General features: G+C 43.3%; 1 protein-coding gene across 2 annotated transcripts; it reads right to left on the reverse strand.

Moving 5' to 3' along the window:
- Nucleotides 1-52: 52 nt before the first annotated feature.
- TMEM14A (transmembrane protein 14A) lies at nt 53-8,659 on the reverse strand. 2 transcript variants are annotated; one of them, XM_032184455.1, is made up of 5 exons: nt 8,621-8,659; nt 6,644-6,729; nt 5,066-5,167; nt 1,620-1,707; nt 53-654 (listed from the first exon to the last, which is right to left on the reverse strand). In XM_032184455.1, exons 2-5 carry the CDS (start codon nt 6,717-6,719, stop codon nt 615-617), a joined length of 306 nt encoding a protein of 101 aa, XP_032040346.1. In that variant the 5' UTR covers nt 6,720-6,729; nt 8,621-8,659; the 3' UTR covers nt 53-614. The 2 variants fall into 2 exon arrangements, with proteins under 2 accessions (XP_032040346.1, XP_032040344.1); XM_032184453.1 differs by lacking the exon at nt 8,621-8,659 and adding an exon at nt 7,356-7,374.
- Between the last annotated feature and the right edge of the window lie 11,914 nt (nt 8,660-20,573).

Consider the following 20,573-nt stretch of genomic DNA (forward strand, 5'->3'; position numbering starts at 1 on the left):
CCACAGTGGCACGTGGTACGCTACATACAACTGAGAGAAGCTTTGAACTTTTTGTTTTATTTGAACACTGATAAAAATTTTTACACTTAGAATTAGTGGAAGAAGATGCACGTGTTTGAAAGGAATGTAGGTTTTCCAGTGTTAGACAGTACAGGCACACGTCTTTATTGATTACTAACTGACAATACAATTAGGATGGATTATTTAATTACAGAAGTTACAAATTTATGGTTCAGAACAATTTATCTTTTTAACATAATGAGATATTTATGTGTATGTTATCTCAGAGATACAGTGCAAGACGAATGCAATTTCCTTGGGTGCTCAGCACCTCTGAAAGCTATCAAACTTACAGGTATAGATCCCTTGAGTTAACAGATTGCTTAAATGGAAGATCAAAACACGTCATCAACAAAACATTTGTTTCAGTTTTTTAAAAAACTTGCAAAATACCAGCAAGTGCCAACAATTAAATTACAGGTACGGATTTTTTACAGAAAAGATAAATGTAAATTAAGATTTGTGTTCAAACTCATCTTTCAAGTACGGAGAGCCTGCCTCTTTGTTAGGTGGGTGTGACAGTCATACTTCGATTCTCAAGTTGCTAAATTCTCCTACATCAGCATAAAAACAAGCCTCAAAATCATCAGAAGGCTGTAAAAACAAAGCACAACAAAGCCTATAAGTATGGCTGTGCACAAACAATGAAAGTCATCATAAAATAAGAGCACATTTACAAATATCTGACACTAGAGCCTCTAGTAAGCAAATTTTCACAATGTCTCAATCTAGAGCTCAGTGTCCACTGAAACAGTCTGCTTGAAAAGAGATCTACAACAGAAAATAATATTTTCCAGTTTAAGTCCCAATTCAAAACATTTGCATCTTGACAATTTGCATCCGATTTTTTCCTCCCTGTATGCATTACAAATAAATCAGTTAATGGAGTTACATTAAGTCTGGTGACAAAGAAGTGACAGTCATTCTTCCTTCAAAAAACAGTTTCTGACTTAGAGTTGAAAAAAGATTACATTATTCACTCATAGGGGGGAAAAAAATGGTTCCAACTTTCTCCAATACAGAGTGTTAAGTTTTTCAGAATACCAAAATAAACAGCAGCAGTAGAGAAATCAGGATGGTTAGTAATATAATTTGCAGTAATACTGACCAAAGTGATTAGGACAGCTCAAAAACATCTCAGTTTTAGCAGGTGCTGAGCTTCCAGTACTTTTGAATGCAGTACTTCTACATCAAAGTTTTTTTTTTTTTTTGAGATGTTAAGATGTTGTATGACGTTTGATGTCTGGCTTTATGCATGTCTGTTTGGTAACACTGAGGCTTACCTCAGGTTCTTTGAAAAGCCTTATTGATACACATTAATATTTAATTGCAGATATCTCCTTTCTCTGCTGAGAAAGCCTGTTTCTGATGTATCTGCCTCATGAGATGAAAGAACTGTTTAGTGGAAACGGGACCGAGACCTCTAAACTCATTTCACTTAGTTTTCACAGTTTCTGGTAACAGTAACCTCTACTGACACTGGCTTGAACTGGATGTTGGGTGACAACTATTTGAAAACCTGTGAAATCTTTACATTAAGATCCTCAATAGATGCTTACCTCAGGCATGCTACCAGTCCGGCTGGCATTAATTTCTTGGACCTCTTGAACCTCATTCCCATGATAATGGTCAAAAGAAAAGCTGAAACTGTAAAAGACAAATCAATATATTTATGTTCTCACTTTTCCCAGTGGACTATTCAGGAATATGGAGAGTTATCAAAGGTCATTGCTATGTTTTGATATGAGATGCAGTTTAATAAAATATTAGACCAGAGAAATAAGTCCATAAAAACATTCCCGCTTTTCCAAAATTCTCTAGCAGGACCTCCTTCAGCAGCAAATAGTGTTTCCAGGTGCAGCAGAATGCTAAATCCACTAAAGATACTAAGCAAGTCCGTCAGACAGTGAAGTGTATCCCTCCATATCTACATTTATGGGGCTACAAATGAAGTATATGAAGAATCCTCATTGTAACACTAACATTTATGCTGAGTTACAGGTACAATGTCTCATAAATCCTACCACCCTAGACCAATGCAACTGTTTTTCTTACTAGCTGTTCCAGCAGCTAGAGCATTCAACTTTATCTAATTTCTTTTTAGAATGCTCACTCATATTTGCTAAGCCTTAAAAACTAGATTCGTAGCTTTGCTACTTATTTTTGCTACAGAATATGGCCATCTCCTTCGCTACCAGGAAGCCTTCCTCTTGTCCTTCCCAGTAACAAGAGGTAGACAGCCCAAGAGGGCATCGGATGCAGTGTTAGCAGCAGAGAACAAACATCATGAAAGGAATTATATCATCTTTCTGGAGCTCTTCTACCTAAAAACAGAGGTAGCAATGAACTGCAATCAGGCGTGGGGATTTCAAATTGAATTAATGACTACAGAGTGCTACATAAATGAGAAGATTAATAAGAATAGATAAAACTTCAAAGGTAGCTAGCTAAATTAAAGAACCATCACCTGAAATGCTTCCTAGAAGTGGGCAGAGAGGCAGCACGGGCAGCTATGATTTATCACTCTTGCAGCTGAAGTAATGACAGCTGCATAAATCTCTTCCATTTTTATGGAGCAGTTAAACCATCTTGCTAACTCTCTTCCAGCTCCACTATCTCCTCCTGTGAACAGAGCTGTGCTCACAGTAACCAAGAATCAGTTTTTAACTCATTCTAACATTATACGACAAGCTCTGCCAGCTACACACATCTTAGAAAATTCTACCAGCTAAGCATGTGCGCTCATTAAGGGCACCCTGCTCCATTATCCCTTTCTCTTATTTTCTGGTCCCATAGTCTTGATCCTCTCAGGAATGTCTGAAGAGCAGACTGTTCCACAGCATGTGTCTCATCTAGAGCCCTGAGTATATTTACAGTTAATTAGAAGCTATAAAGCATGTCTAGCCTGTAATGTTCTTTCTTCCAGTTACTAATATTCGGCTTTGCAAATGTGCTGGCGATTTTTTAAGAAGTTCGTCTTTTAAACCTGATTTTCAAAAGTGCAAGACATTCACTATTTCAGCTGAAATCAAAGAAATTCAATAGATAAAGCCAAATTCAACTCAGTAAATCAGACCCAGAAATTCAGTATGTCAGATACAACAAATTGCATTCTCAATAGCACGAACTGTTGCATACTGAATTTCTACACCTACTGCAATCATATAAACTTTCATTAAAGTATTCCAGAAAGCACAGACTTCATTTCACAGGAGTGGAAAAATGCTTGAAAAAATTATCTATAAAACAACTAAAGAAATTGGCTTCCAGTCTGTATGCCACATACTCTTTGCAGATAGGAGAAGTTACAAGAATATTGTAGGACAACTTACAAGAAATTAAAATACTAAAATACTACTTACATTATTGTATGAGACTCTTGAGTAGGTGAAAGGTACTATGGATAACTATAATTTTGCAGGGAGATTTCTTTTAAAATGTCCAAACCTTTTACAGGTTGGGGTACTAGTTTCATTCCATACTGCAATTCAATTTACCCTACTGGTTGCTGTGTTCAGAGTGGTCGATTTCTTCCATGCATTTAATTTTCCTCTTGCATTTGTGTTCTAGTTGCTTTGGGCACTTCAGGAGGTTAAGTGTAAGTGAAAACGCTCTGCTTTTCTTTTAACAGTCTCTGTTCTTTTTACTCTACGTATTAAGAACTTTCTAGTGCAGATGTAGTAAACTCTATCTAATCTGCATTGCTATAATGCCTATTAAATTAGTACTACATACTTCTCCAGTGGAGAGAAAGTCCTCCCATGCCTATGGTTACATGAACTGCTCACCACTAACAATATTTATCTGATGTTCATAAGCAGATTAGTAGAAAGTTTATATTATTCCTTTTAAAATCAGGGGACTGGGAAACAAGCAACATATAGTAAAAATTGTTTTCTCTTCCGCTAATTCTGTATCCAAATTCATGTTTCACTGACCCATGTAAGTACAATACTGGATGATGCTTAAAAGCGTGTCACAATGAATGATTACAAATTCATGTAGACTTAAGGTGTTGTCTTCACTACAAAAAAGATTTACTTCTTTTTTTTTTTTTTTAAACTGTGGGACAAGTAATATGTACAAGATCACGACTGCAAAACTAGAATATCCAATTTTAGAACACTGAGGAGAAGATCAGATATGCTATGACCACCTTTGCTAAAAACCCAGTTGGTGTGAATGCACTTTGCTAGTAATGCTATTCAACTTTGTTTTGAAATGGAAGTTGTTATAGCTATGGTTGGTTTAAAGCATAAAGCCAGCAGAAACACTCTACTGTAAGTTCTGACTACGGTCAGAAAAAGTGATTGTGGGCTCACTCAATCTGGCTTAAATGTATCTTAACTGTATTTTTGCATGGGAGACCACAGCCTCACCATCAGTACTAAACCCATGAGTGACACGAGCTCCCAATAACTCCTATTGCAAATTGGTTACGTGAGGTGAATGCCGTACCCCTTACAGACTGTAGTTCCTTGCCTCCATGTGGGTTTCATGGCAAGCTTTCTAGGATGACAACTACTGCATAGCTTGTACCCTGCCTTTCTTGGCAGAAGAAAACCACTGTGTCAACTCTTTCTTTGAGAGTCGAGGAAATGCTGCATTATGCAAGACCAGATCCCGCACCACCTTTGCTTCTCAAAACAAACTCTAATCTGTATCTCTAGTGAGATAATAATACTGAGATAATAACGCAGATATCTCTAATGAGAAATCTCTTCCATGTTTCCCAGCTGGATTTCACAATATGTAGAGCGTTACGTAACCACCTAATAAGAGGAGGCACTGCCAGGTGGTAGCGCACACCTGTTGGTTTTGTGCGAATGACCTGCCTTATCTTGCAAACAGTTCCACATTTGAGCTCTTGAATTCTGCAAGCTAAGCTAAAGTGTCTAACTCTATTTAAAAATTAACGTTTAAACGCACACATGGTCACAGGCACTTCAGTGACCTCTTTTTTTTTTTTTTTTTTTTTTTTTTTTAACTGGAGTAAAACACTTACACAATGATATCTTCACATTTTTCGGATCACGTGTCACACAGTAAGCTCCATAACCAGCCACAGAGCCAAAGGTAAGACCAGCAGCTAAAGAGATTTTACTACCTGCAAGAAAACATTCAAATGTTATTTCTCCATACAATGTCTTGAAGCTCAGTCTGTACACAGTAACTCTTGACACAGCATTATCCAAATATTTTAAAAACAGAGTTGCTTCTGCCACTGTGCAGCCAATTCACCCTGTGCAAATAGAGAGGCAATATTTATGTAACCCTTCTTACTCATTTTCTTGCATAGCAATGAGGAATAAAACACAGCTTTTTAAATTAACTTGACATCTTCCTACAGTGCTATTATAAAACTGGTTCATAAAGTTTAGAGTTTCAGTAATATACTTTGGTTTCTGAATAGGCATTTTACGTGGTACCACATGATAAAAGAGTAGAATCAGCACAGCTGGCAATATCTGGGTTAATCTGATCCCAAAATGATTATAAAGGAGGAATCCAGAACCCCAGATATCATATAGCTCCCAGTCCTGTTATATTGAATGTTATTAATCAAGAATCTACAGGAAAACGGAAATCATTACCAAGAAAAAAATCATATTTGCCACAAGGACTGACCGACTAGTAAAAAGAGAAGAGAACAAGTGAATGGGATATTCAGTGAGTGCAGATGGGAGCAAGGAAAAGAAAAGGCAAAACAAAACAAAACACAAGTGTTTTCAAAAAGTCAAGATATAAAACAATGTCTCTAGGACCAAAGCATGCACAAACTATGCAGGGAAACAGTGATCCCGGATCCCAAGAATCATGACGGATACCACCAGCTGGGTACCAGCTCCTGGTGCAATGCCATGGTGAACAAGAGTGATGTGCTGCTGGGGCATGCTCTTTGCGGGACAGCTAACAGGCAGCGAGCCTGGAGCTCAGGCTGCCTGTCCTCAGTACCACTGCGACCTCTGCTGGGATGCTGTGCTCAGCTCAGGAAGGACGCCGCTAGCTGGACCAGTTCATAGAAAGCACTATAAAAAGGACTTGAACACAGGAAATGTGCACATGATAATCTAAAGCCTACATGTTTACCTTAGAATGAAAACTAACATCGTTAAAAATTCAAGACATAATTAACCACCAGATGAGAATAAGCAAATAAAAGGTTTTCTCCCTGGTGTGCATCTGGAAATCTCAAAATCAATCCAGGATGATTTTCCTCTGAAGAAAACAAATTTTAATCAACGATAATCTAGTCTGTTTAAGACAGAAATGATTAAAGGAAATGAAAAGGCCCAAAATATACCGAGTGTCAAAAATAACATGACAGCAGCTTTTTGCCCTGCAAACAAACTCATTAGTTAGATAAACAGAAAAAAGTGACCATTTAAGCTGACCCAAGTAAATTCCATGAGATTCAGTTAATTTATAGCAGTGCAGGCTGGATTTAAGATACAGATGTGTTCACTACAGGAAACGTTTCATGCCTTTCACCATTTCTTTTTCATAAAGTGTATCAGAGAAGAAACTCAGACTGCCAAATCTCAGTGTACCAGTATTTACCTTTACAAGTATATGAATTTACCTTTGCGAGTATATCCTACAACACCTCCAACAGCAAGCAGTGCAGCATATGCAAATCCAATCCAGTCAATAGCCATGGTCCCAACCCTGGAGGAAAAACATATTGAAACTGAAGACAAACAAGTTCCTTCCTCCTAGTAAAATAATCATTATTTAAAGTGTTCTAACACTACACTCTTATAAGTTGTGTTTGATTATTGTGTTACTACTGTGTCAAAACATTTAAAGGATGAAGGTGTGTCTGTTAGCTGTTGTATCATCTTTGCACAAACTGATGCTCTTCCTTACAGCTCAGTATAACATATACAGTTAGGTATAACATATTTCTATCAGGCTGTTCCCAGACAAAAACAAAACAAAACAAAAAACATATTCAAGCAATAAGCTTGACACTACCCCAAGTATCAGATTTGTTACACATGTGCTGCATGGTTGATCTGGACATAGATGTGCTGAGTGCACAGCTTAGTGCTCTCTCAACCACGATGTATGTAGCGTACTCCAAGCGTACTCACAGGCCCTACAACACCAGCATGAAATGGGAAGTTTTCAGAGCCTACCCAAAGTTTCCAGACAGTTCACACAGGCCGTTTAGGGGATGTTTTATATATATATATGTGTGTGTGCGTGCATGTATGTGTATGTATGTATAAATATATATACATACACATATACAAAAGCATTATCCTATCTGTCTATGTCTTTTGTTATACCTTTTAGATTATGACACCTGGTCTGAAGCTGGCCTTCTGTTCTCCAGAAGCACGTTTAAGTCCCTGTACCACTGACTCCTTTGGTTCCTAAATCAAAGAATTATTAAGGTTGGAGAAAACCTCCAAGATCATCTGGTCCAACCATTCTCCTACCACCAGTGTCACCCACTAAGCCATGTCCCTAAGCACCATGTCCAACCTTTCCTTAAACACCCCCAGGGACGGTGACCCCACCACCTCCCTAGACAACCCGTCCCAGTGCCTGACTGCTCCTTCTGAGCAGAAATGTCTCCTCATTTCCAACCTGAACTTCCCCTGGTGCAACTTGAGGCCATTCCCTCTACTCCTATCACTGGTTACCTGTGAGGAGACCCCCAGCTCCCCACACCTTCCTCTCAGGTAGTTGCAGAGAGCAATGAGGTCTCCCCTGAGCCTCCTCTTCCCCAGACTGAACAACCCCAGCTCCCTCAGCTGTGCCTCACAGCACTAAAACCCCGAGGGGCAGTGGCTGGCAGGTGCTGAAGCAGCCCCACAGCCCTCACCCTGCTGCTGCCTGGCCCCTGCCCAGCTCCCCAGCCCGGGGACAGGTCCCTGCAGGAGCCGGGCTCTCCAGCAGCCCTGGTGGAAGGGAGCCATCCCACCTTGATCGTGTCGAGCACCTCACAGGACCTGCAGCAGCTCTAAAAACTAACCCTTTTTCACAGGTGGCACTTAAACCGACCTTCGAACGACTGAAAAACATGATGTGTCACGCACAGCACCCACAGGAAGGCCCCACTGTTCCCTTCCTTTTCCCACATCAATCTCAGTGCACCCTTCTTTCCACCCGGGGAACCGTGTCTGGTGTTAAGACGGCAGCAGGAAAACTCACACACTCATCATTTCATGCCAAGCTTTTAATATCACAACAAGCAACTCCGAACGAGCCCTATATTGTCCATAACCCCCTGGGGAACGAAGACGCAGGGTTGCACCAGGACCCGACCAGAGCCTGGCTTCCACCCACCCCCTTGCTGCCCCCTCGCTCCCCGTGCCCCCGACCCCCGGCCCTGCCCGGCTCCCCGCTGCAGCCCTGCCCGGCGCCGGGCCTCGGCCTCCCCAGCCCCAAGCTCCGAGCTCCCGCTGGCGGCGGCGGCTCCCCCGCGGCAGCCCCGGTGCCGCTGTGGGCAGCGAGGAGCCGCCTGCGGGGCAGCCCCCGGCCGCAGCAGGGAGGCGGCGGAGCCCCCCCTCGCCGCCCGCTCGCCCCCCGGCCGCTCTCCCCGTACCTCGTCCCGCCGCCCTCCGCCCTCCCTCCGCTCCGCTCCGCCTTCCCCGCTGCCGGCGGGCGGCGTGAGGCGCTGCGGGGTGCCCCCGGCTCCCTCCTCGCTGCCCCTTCCCCGGTTTGTGCCCCTCGGCGGGGCCGAGGAGGAGCGAGGAGGAGCGAAGGGGCTGGAGGGCGCCTGCCGCCATAATGGCGGCGGGACCTGGCTGCACTATGGCGCGGCCATGAAGGGGGAGCGGTGTTTGGGGGAGTTTGGCCGAAACGGGGAGGAAAAAAGAAATGTGGGGACAAAGCTGGGGTGACATGGAGGGCAGCGGGGCTCTGCGCCCCTCAGCGGCAGCCCACGGCTCTGCGAGGGTCGTCTGCTGCTTGGTGGAAGTCCTCGTCCTGCCCTCGGGTTGTGTGCGCTCCAGTGGCAGCGAGAAGCATCTGGGGTTTAATTTGGGATTTTAAGTCTGAAACCCCCGTCAGAGCCACCCTGCGGCCCAGCACGGAGGCTGGTCCCTGCTGTGCCCGCAGCCCTTCACACAGGGTTGTTCCTCCCTGTGTTAATTGCCCAAGCCAGCCCTGGTCCTTGGCCTGCATCCTTACAAGCGGAGGGCTGTCTGCATGCAGACACGCAGGCAGGATGCTGATGTTGTTTGTTTGTCCAGGGAAACCGGCAGACCTAAACCCCAAGACTCTGATGCTACACATGTAGCTCATTTATGAAGCCGTTTGACGTGGTTATTCTAGCGGATTCCCTCCTCATATGCTGGCCTTGTTTGTTGGAGCCGTTCCACTATGGGCTATTTTTGTACATTTTTTTCTCATCCCCCTCAATATTCCTTTAGCTTTATCTCAAATAGGCTGTTCTCGACTGGTGCGGGACGTGTCCTTCAGCTCAGGGGTGCCTGTCTCTGACATTCCCCCCGCTTCCCATTGTTCCTGCGAGCAGGCCAAACGTAAGCATGGCCACAGGGAGAGACGCACAATGCCATGTAATCGGACTTGGATACCTGCCTTCTTCAGGGGTCATTTCAGAATCCCTGCCAAAACCTTGTTTTTCCTTTAGATGTCTTTGCTTAAAGGTGTGGGAGTTTTCCGCTCCAAAGAGTTTGCTGGAAAGTGAATCAGTACTCTCATTAGGGTTAACGTACTTAATTTCCACTACTAATGTTCCATTTGTTTTTTCTGTTAGCGTTTAATTGTTGGGACACAAACCCACTCCATGCGAGCTGTCCAAGTCTGTCTGCTCAGTGGAAAACAGAACCGTTCTCCTTATCTCACGAGTGTCTGTGGGAAGGAAGAGGAAAGGTACAGCGACTTTGGAAAACAAGCACAGGACACTTGAGGGCAGGACGGCTCCAAAATGCAAACCAAAAGAGGATTTGTGAAGCTGAGGTCCGGATAGCTTGGATTTCTTTATGATGTATTCTGAGACTTGCGGCTCTTGAAAAGCACAGCAAAATAAACAGTGGATTAAACTAGTGGAGTAAAATCATATAGTTCTGTCTGAGGTGGCTCCAAAGAGGAACAAATGCAGTGTCTCTTGGCACCTACAGGATAATGACCAGTTGTGGTTACTGATTCAATGACACTCCTCACTGAAGACTGGATAGCCCAGAAGTCTGGGCTAAATTTGAATGCTCATAATTACACTCTGCTTGTTATGTTCTCCTACACTTTCAATTATGAAATGTAGTTGGTATTGTTTTCCCTAAGCTGTTACTTAAACTACTGTCTGTTGTGAAACCATTCCCTCTCCTGGGGGAGGTTTTTAGTGGGAGGAGAATTCATTCAATTAGTTTGTTGGTAACATGGCAAATCATACCCCGCAGTCCTAACAGCGAGGTATAACAGAGCTTGCAGCAAAGCTAGTGTTAAAGTTGCTCAGCACTTTCTATTCTCATTTTCAGTTGTTCCTAACTGCCAGTTTGAGCTGAAATTTCCCCTGTTGGGTGTCTACTTCCAGCTGTTTTATTTTAGCTTGTTTTGGTTATTTTGTTTTATGTTATGATTTGTTTGCTTTGTTTTTGGAGAGTTCCATTTACAAGAGCTGAGCCAACTGCAAGGATGAATTTAGGGGAGAATACACGTTTTTGTCCATTATAAACAGAACTGTTTCATTGAACAGTTTCTAGCATCTCTCTGGTTTGGAAAAGCAGCTTTCGTTTTTTGCTTTAATTTCAGGGGTATGCTTTTCATCTTCATGAAAATGAGACCCGAAGAGAGAAAGGGATAAATATATTGACAGGAAGCTTCTCAATATTTTACAGGCAGTGCCCAGAAGTTTCCATCTGTATTGATAATATGATGCCTTTTTTAGGCCCATCTTCATTCATGTCCAAATGTATATACTCTCTCCAGAGAAAGGCTGCACTTCTGTCTTGATTTACAAGTGTTTTGTATAAAACAAGAAGACTAGAAGGGCTTGGGCTGAAATGTAACAGCTCATCTCCTTCTCCTTGAACGTTTTTGCTCGGCTACCTGTTGTTAGGGTACTGGCAGAAAGGATCACACACAAGACCCATCTCCTGCTATAAGCTGCTTATAGCTTTTGCTGGTCTTCCTATATTAACACTGAAGACTGTTTGTAAGTAAGGTTTAATGCTAACTGGCTGATGTAGTTGCCAAGCCTCTCTCCATCACATTTGAAAAGTCCTGGCAGTCAGGTGAAGTCCCTGGTGACTAGAAAAAAGGGGAACATCACTCCCATTTTTAGAAAGGGTAGAAAAGAGGATCAGGGGAACTAACGACTGGTAAGCCTCATGTCTGCGCCCAGAAAGATCATGGAAAAGATCCTCCTGGAAGCAATGTCAAGGCACAAGTGAGACAAGGAGGTGATCCAAGACAGCCAGCATGGCTTCACCAAGGGCAAATCATGCCTGAAAAATCTGGTGGCCTTCTGTGATGGGGTGACTGCATCAGTTGACAAGGGAAGACTGATCGATGTCATCTACCTGCACTTCCATAAGGCCTTTAATATAGACCCACATGACATCCTGATCTCCAGATTGGAGAGGGTTGGATTTGGTGGGTGGACCATTCAGTGGATAAGGAATTGGCTTGAAGGCCATACCCAGAGAGTGGTGGTCAATGGCTCCATGCCCAGGTGGAGGCTGGTGGCGAGTGGTGTCCCTCAGGGGCCTGTCCTGGGATCGGTACTATTTAATATCTTCATCAATGACATAGACAGTGGGATCAAGTGGAGCTGGTGCTCTAATTTAAAGGCTCGCTGCTGCCAAAAGGGCCTCCTCGTTTCCAATTCTCCTTTCCCGTCCCTTATTTTATGCAATAAAGGTACATGTCCACGTGGACCCTGCAGGCTGACAATATCCAGCAGGATTTTATGGTGACAGCTCTGGAGTTATTGGGTTCTAGCTACCTTTAGTACCGGAGGGATTAAGGAGGACAAAATGGAAGAATGTGATTGTGATACACAGGGATTTGGCAGAGTATGTGTAAAAAAAAAAATGGTTTCTGCCCACCAGGCATGGTCAAAGGGCTGTAGCAGGGGTTAAGAGTGAGTGATCCAGCTGCCTTGGGTTCTCATCGGCGCAGAGGTTTGCTTTTCCCGACCGAGTTCTCAAAAGCCGATAGAATGTGTCTCCTGAAGAAATGGGGATTTTTCCCTTCAGTGCCTCGGGAATCCTGGATTTAAATAAACCCAGATTAGGACCACTAGCTGTGCTGTGCTTCTGTCCCACATTTCCCATCTTTCTTAATAGATATGTGGATTTAAGAGTCGTTCAGGAAGTCGGAGTGAAACCCCACGGGATTTCAGACTCATTTGAAGCGGCTTGTTTGTCATTGTGTGTTGTTTTTAGCTGGCTGAAAGCAACTCGTGAAGATGAAAGTTTCTTGGGAGGGAGGAGGGAAATGTGTGCGTGCGTGTGCTCTCAGACCCCTCTGGCAGTATTTGTGGTCCTGTGGTAGAAATCAGGTCTCTGATGCCTCTCACCACTGTGTGCTTGGTACAGGAGGGGCTGTTTGCAGCTTCACACACTGAGAGACAAATTTGCCAGACAACAGCTTGCCTGAGCCCACAGGCACAGGATCGCTCGCCCTTCCCAATTCTAGCAGGAGCACCAAGGCATATTTAAAAGTGTATATGCCTCAAGGCAGCTTCTTTGAGCTGTGAAATAGCCTGAAGGTAGGAAAGTTTTAGTATGGAAGTTCATATCTGCAGTCCCTGTCCTTACTCTTTCCTAGACATCAGTTGACGGACACTGTTCGAGCTCTACTTTTGCTCAAGTCCACTATAGACAATTTAGTGATCTTTTGAACAGGTATACCCAAATCATAGACATCCTTCAGATCATTCTCACACCAAAACAGAAAGGAAAGGAAAATACATCTCTCCCAAAGGGAAGAGCTCCGCGAGATCCTGGCCTTTACGGGGTGCACAGACAGTGGCTCGAGCTGTGATTTCGCAATAACCAAAGTTATTTCAGTCGCTGGCTTCCACATTCTCGGTCCCTCCCATGAACCAGCTTTGGCACTCAGTGAACTCTGTGCCAAGCAATGATAAATCATCAGGAAACTGGAAAAGGGCATCGCTTACTGCTGACATTTCTGCCCTGTCATTGCAGTTGTGGAGGTCCCTGGGATCCTTGCTCATGCATGGAAGAGGGGAGTGCAAGGCTGATGGACTGTCCTGCCCAAACCCACGTGCCATGCTCTCAGGGGGCAAATAGGAGGGGGCACTCTGCAGCAAGGGTTTCAATTTTGAGAAGGTGGCTATGATCAGGATTTACAAAATGAAGGCAGTGGGTAGGGTGAATGCACATTGTTATTCTCCAAGTTCTGCAGCACTAGAAATGGGGGCACTTATTGAAACCAATAGCAGATTGCTTTAGAAAAGACAGAAGGAAATACTTTTTATGTGGCAGGTTGTTAACTTGAGGAATTTACTGCTAGCAGAGGTTTTTGGGAGCAGATAGGTCAGCAGACTGAAAAAGAAGCTGAATTAAATGGACTACAGGTTCATAAAGAGATACTTAAGGAACAAGTAGGGATGTGCTCTCTAGCATCACTAATGCAGTGGTTGTGGATGCTGGAGGAGAACGAGGGACATGCATAAGGTGGGTAGGCTTGCATGGTCTTTTTTAGTAGCATCTCCTGTAACTGGAGGAATGATTCTGGTGATAGCTGGACGTTGGTCTGACCCACCAGGGCATCCCTAATATTCTGTACAGGACCCTGACGTTGTGTTCAGAGGCATATAAGCAAAAATGTGATGTTGGTAGGAGACTTAGTATTTCATTTTGTTTTCAAAGGTAACATCTCAAGGTTCTCTTACCTCGGTGAAACCTGATGTTTAGACCACCACCACTGCCTTGTACCCTGTTGACGAACAAGTAGTTTTAGGACAACCCACGTGCTATTAGAAAGGGCCCCTTGAACTAAACTGTAGTCCTCCTGATGTTGCCTTACTCTTCTGGGATCCTCCTGCTCTGTCTGCACTGAACTTGATGAAGTTGTCCCAGGAAAGATGTCTTAAGCTGTCAAAGAATTTTCCCCTAGGATACCCGTGCATCTTGGATATATTATTTGGGAGTCCTCTACTGGAAAAGACCTAGTGCAGCTGAAGGAGAGAGAGTGCCAGATTAGACACATTTCTAGGCATGAATCCCAACCTTTATTTTTATGAGTATTTCTTCTGCCTTTAGCTAATCACGTTAACATGGGGAGTATTGCTTACACAAGTACTACTGAGAAAAAGTGGTGAGCAGCCGTGGGCCCTCAAAGCAATGTTCTTGTTCCTCTGCTTTCCCAGTGAGATTCTGACCCTGTTTCCTCTTCAGAGATCATTAGAGCTGGGACATCCAGGAAGGAGGACCACCCACTGCTCAGCAGCCTCCAGGAACAATTTCCAACCCGTTTGCTAGACCTATCAGGAGTAATATTTTTAACAGTTCAAGCATTTTCCTCCTCCTCCCAAAGCTCGTCCCACACTTAGCTACACCAGGGTCTATTAGGCAGTCCTATATTTCATGCTTGATTGGGTGCGGAGCCAGATCTTTGGTCTCTGGTGAGGATTTTTTAGCTGCTCCTCCAGTGCGGATGAGCCAGAAGCCTTCCTAAGCCATGTGGTAAAGGAGTCCCTGGTGGGCGTAAGGCTGGTATCTCATGGTGCTTCTCATCAGGCAGCGTGGGCTGGGATACGTCTCCTGCCAAGCCAGGCCTGGAGAAGCACAGCTTAGGGCGACCTCGGGGATCTTGCCTTATAAAAGCAGTAATCTAATTTGAGAAAAAGAGAAAAAAGCTGTCTTCATCTTTGTGGGGCTAATACCCGAGGGAGCACCATTGTGGGTGCAAAGGGAGGATTATAAACATCAGACAGTAGAAGGGGTTTACATGTCTGCTTTTATGAGCAATTGTTCAAGTATGGAAAAAATGAAGTAATTTTCATTTGTACACCTAAAAGGAGAAGCCAAGTTAAGACATTTGTATAAATCAGCCCCAAAATATGGATATATGGGAAAAATTATGCCAACAATACTGTGACTTAAACTCCAGATTTCAAGCCAGACATCTATGAAGGAAGAAATATTCCATGGACAAATATTGTATTCCTGCCATCTTTCTGACCACAGAGTTACACTCGTTATGGCAAAGCTGTAATTACAGCATTGTGAATATAACGTTGCAGACAATGGCTTGTCAGTATTTTTCCACTATAAACCCTCATGTGAGGTTTGTAATTTTGTGAAATGCAATTATCTTTGGCTGGGATACCCAGCTATAATCTCAGCCAAGAAATTGATTTTTTTTTTTTTTGGTTGTTGTTTCCTTTACCGAGTTGTTCAAAATTTGTTGTTCAATAAGAGTTGGAGCCTTCCTGGTTAGGCAACATCCATACTGCAAGGATGCATAGAGGTTTTGCTGTCGCTGCTGGTGCTTCCATGCTGTGCTATATTCGGGGCCGTCCACACTTTGGACCAAACTGTCTGTGCTTGCATTGGCGCAGTCTGGGAAAATCAGGACAGCAGGGTTATAGCAAATTAGTACTGACTAGCATATCCAGGCATGCACAGCAAAACAGGCTTTGGGGAATACTGGGGTATGTTATTACAGCTATGGAAGGAAGGAGAATTGACCAGGCCAATTAAATGGGTACAACTGAAAAGATTTATCGTCTTACAGAAAAAAAAGAAGTTCTGAATTATGTAAAAAAAAAAAAAAAAATAAAAGGTTATATGATTACTGAAACTCTGCAACATGGAAAAACCACTCACACTGCTAGGTTCTGATTTTTCAATTTTTCAGCAGGACTTAACTAAGGCTGACTCTCATCTCTGTCAGATTGTGGTAACTGAGCCCCAAGTCCAGCCTGGTTTATTCTTTTCACAGATAGCTCAAAGGGAAAACAAGGTGGCAACACTGAGTGCTGACTGAAGTGTAATGACATGTTTAAGAATTACAAAAGCTCGCCATGTAGCATCAGTGTGTAAACACACGGGAAATAGGTGAGAAATAACCAGATGTGTAATGCCTGACTTCAAAATAATTATTTTGAGGCAAATATTGCACGCAGATCTCATCTTATGAGATCTCATCTGTGCTTAGAGGTGAATCACTGAACATGAATTTGTTCTTTATCTGAATTTATTCAGTATCAGTGCTCTGGAAGAAAACATAAGCCCCCCCTTCCCTCCTGTTAAGAGATTTCACACTTTTATATTTCTTTTCAGCCTGACTCCAACTTTGTGTCAAGTCTCTTTGTAAATCCCTGATGACTGTTTCATCTGGCTGATGGTTATCTTCTGTAACACGATCAGTTTGGGCAAATGCTGACCAGGCAGTTTGGTGTGTGCAGTCCACACACTTTGGACACATCTTTATCGTCACAGTTGTCATTGCATTGGCTATTTGCAAAGGGGGACTGTGCATCCCTACTGGGTCCATAGCAAAGTCCATAGCCATCCTCGGGAGGTACAGCAAGGGACAAGGCCAAGCAGCTGGCTCCAGCCACACAAGTGATGCTGCTCAAACCAGAAAGGGCTTTGATATTCATCCCATGTGCCTGGAAGTAATAAGTGGACAAGCAAACCTACTTCCAGACTCCATTCAGGCTCCAGCATCCCAAAATAAAATTAAAGTTTGCTTTACTAAATGTCGTTTGAACACCTAGTACGATTCTCAATAAAGGGATCATCAATGAGACAGAAGCAGCAAATTGGATCATTGGAAAAACTCAGTAGAGCAGCCATCCGGGCCCGGTGCTTTACTGGATGGTGAAGAATTTACATTTCACGCTCCCACAGTTTACATTTTCCGAGGTAATACAGACGTTTGGATCACTTTAGTTTTTGGACGTTTTACATAAAATGAAGAGCTGAGATTGAAACTGGACCTGGAGTCAGGAAATAACCAGACTGTGTACAACATAGTGAAGCACTAACAAATGCCACGTGTTACATGATTAATTTAGTATCGATGCCAGTTATGGATTTGGTTTGTCAGCAGTTGGCCTGGGTTTTGTGGTGACTGGCCAAAAGCGTAACTAATGATTTGATCTATAACAGAGTCCTCAGCTTTTGGGAATGGAAGTGAGATGCATTGATAATGTAACGTATTAAGCGTACACAAAGCTGTTAGCTCTAGAAAGGATAAGTTCTGGGGTCTTAATTTAGCTGACGAATCGCCTTTTCTCACAGCACAGTGCAATTTGTGGTGGTCTGAACAGTGTGGGATCGAGCTATGTGGCTGCTATTGTTTCAGCATGTTTTCAGGGTGCATTTTTGAATTGCAGATAGACATGCAAGGAAAATTCTGGGTGACACCATAAATACAGCTGTGAAACACGGCACCGCTCATGCCTCTGAGTCAGTCTCTCATCACTGCTCTTGGCACATCAGCACCAGGGAAGGGCCGTCTGTCAGAGGTGGCTGACAATGGAGGCACTGACCATCTGTAGGTGTTTTGGATCTCTTGACTTTTTTTTCAAGCTGAAGGATAATCCAGTGACATAAGGTATAGTCCTCTGTGTTTATTTTCCTCTATTTTTGTCAAGGGAATACAGTGTTCTTGGTCTTTTGTCTTTCACTTTTGTGTCCTATCCCTTTATAAAATCACAGAGTCATTAGGCTGGAAAAGACCTCCAAGATCATCTGGTCCAACCATCCCCCTATGACCAGTGTCACCCACTAAACCATGCCCCAAGCACCACGTCCAACCTTTCCTTGAACACCCCCAGGGATGGTGACACCACCACTGCCCTGGACAACCCATCCCAGTGCCTGACTGCTCTTTCTGAGGAGAAACGTCTCCCAGTTTCCAAGCTGAATGTCACAGACTTACTTCCCCCCATCTTTGCAGTTCACTGTTGGCTGAAATGACCTCTCATAAATCTTTGTAAATTGGAGATTTTTCAAAAGACGTGCTATGTAAATTATAGGCCACTATTACAGCTGGAGCTAAAATGCAAGGAGAAGGTTTCCCTAAAGCCTTAGGATTTTGTGTGGTCTATAATGGACTTCAGATCTAGTTTCTACCTTGCAAAAGGCAATGAATGTTGTATTCCCTTGCTTTCTTATCATCATGGTATAAATCATTTGGTGAATGTGAAAGCCAGCTCTGTTCCAGAGAAGAGATGCACAGATGTGTAAAGGTACTGTGCCCTCAGATTTCAGGAATGTGTAAATCTGGAGTTGGTTAATAGTAAATAATACTGTACACCATTTCTGGGGTTAAACTCTTAATTGCATTAAGAAATTAAAAGAGATTTTTAATTGTTACTTATAGATTGAACAGTTGAATTTTACACACTCACATTTCCATTTAAACATTTATTGGGTGTGTCAGTGTGAAGGAAACCAGCTCTTACACACACTTGTGTATACACACACAAACAGGGGAAGTTTGGCTTCTTCCAGAAAGATACAGAGAATATATATATATATATTAATTAAAATTAATTCCCACAGTATTTGAAGTACAATGAAATATGAAACTAGAACTTTATAATCCAACCTAAGCAAATTTTCTGAACATAAGTTGGAGACATGGATTTGACAGATGGACCACTCGATGGGTAAGGAATTGGCTGGATAGCTGCACTCAAAGAGTTGCAGTCAACGTCTCAATGTCCAAGTGGAGATCAGTAACGAGTGGTGTTCCTCAGGGGTCAGTACTGGGACCAGCACTGTTTAACATCTTTGTTAGTGACATGCACATTGGGATCAAGTGCACCCTCACCAAGTTTGCCGATGACACCAAGCTGTGTGGTGTGGTCGACATGCTAGAGGGAAGGGATGCCATCCAGCGGGAGCTGGACAGGCTGGAGAGGTGGGCCTGTGCGAACCTCATGAGGTTCAACAAGGTCAAGTGCAAGGTCCTGCATCTGGGCCAGGGCAATCCCAAACACAAACACGGGCTGGGTGGAGAATGGATTGAGAACAGCCCTAAGGAGAAGGACCCTTAGGGTGTTGGTTGATGATAAGCTCGACATGAGCCGGCAATGTGAGCTTGCAGCCCAGAAAGCCAACCGTATCCTGGGCTACATCAAAAGAAGTGTGGCCAGCAGGGCGAGGGAGGTGATTGTCCCCTCTGTTCCACTTACATGAGAATTCACTTGGAGTTAATGTGTTCAGCTCTGGGACCCCCAGCACAAGAAGGGCATGGATGTAGTCCAGAGTAGGGCCATGAATATGATTAAGGGGCTGGAGCACATCTCCTGTCCAGACAGGCTGAGGGAGTTGGGGTTGTTCAGCCTGGAGAAGAGAAAGCTCCAGGGAGACCTTACAGTGGCCTGCCAGTACCTCAAGGGGGCCTGCAGGAAAGCTTGGGAGGGACTCTTTGTCAGGTATTGTAGTGATAGGGCAAGGAGTAATGGCTTTAAAATAAAAGAGGGAAGATCTAGGTTAAATATTCAGAAGAAATTCTTCACTTGGAGGGTGGTGAGGCCCTGGCACAGGTTGCCCAGAGAAGCTGTGGATGCCCCATCCCTGGAGGTGTTCAAGGCCAGGCTGGATGGGGCTTTGGGCAACCTGGTCTGGTGGGAGGTGTCCCTGCCCATGGCAGGGGGTTGGAACTAGACGGTCTTTAAGGTCCCTTCCAACCAAGCTGTTCTATGATTCCATGATTCTCTGACTGTCAAACCCTTTACGATGATATCTGATCAGTTCTTGAGTATTATATTGCCTTACAGAAATTACTGTTTTCTGACAGATTCCTATGGTTCTTCTCTGGCTCCAAGGGAAGGAGCTTGCAGTACTCATTTTTAGGGTTTGTTTGGAGGCTTTATGGAGGGAGGTAACGGTAAAGTTGCTTGCGAACCACAGACTATACAAAATGCTTTGATTTCTAGCACTGACATGGTGTTCCTAATCAGATTCATGCTTCTATAACTACATCTATGTTATCTCTGATTCATCATCATGTTTTGGGACTATAAGCATCTAACCTCAGCCCAGTCTGTTAAAAGATCAGGGCATCTGAATTTCCCCTTTTGTAGCTTTACATAGAGTGACATTTGAGCTGCTTCTGTGGTTTTGAGGAGAAAACTAAGGAAGAAAATTCTCACTCTTGTTTTTGTTTATGATTTCAGTCTCTTTTTGAGAAAAGGTCTAATGCACCCACATTTATTTGTAACTCAAGGTTCCTCATTCCTATTTTTGAGGCTCACTTTTCATATATTTTATAGAAGACGGATGTTACTAGCACAGAACAGTGTGGTTGTTATCTATTATACCATGATATATTTACTGAGAAAATTTTAATAAATAAACCACAGGCTTGAACCTCTGAACCCTTCTAAACCAGCTGATTCCCATGGGGGGTTCAGGAGTTTTTATGGACGGATACTCTGTTCTCATGAGAATTTTATTAGAGCTCATAGACTCAAGACTGACTTACAAGAGAATTTATGAGGTTACATGGGAACTATCACATCTTTCATTCCAACACCCTATGAGTTTATAAAATGAAGCCTTCCTTAATTTTTTATTAAATAGAAGAGTTTTAATGCA

The sequence above is a fragment of the Aythya fuligula genome, chromosome 3 (assembly GCF_009819795.1).
Source record: "Aythya fuligula isolate bAytFul2 chromosome 3, bAytFul2.pri, whole genome shotgun sequence".
Taxonomy (NCBI): Eukaryota; Metazoa; Chordata; class Aves; order Anseriformes; family Anatidae; genus Aythya; species Aythya fuligula.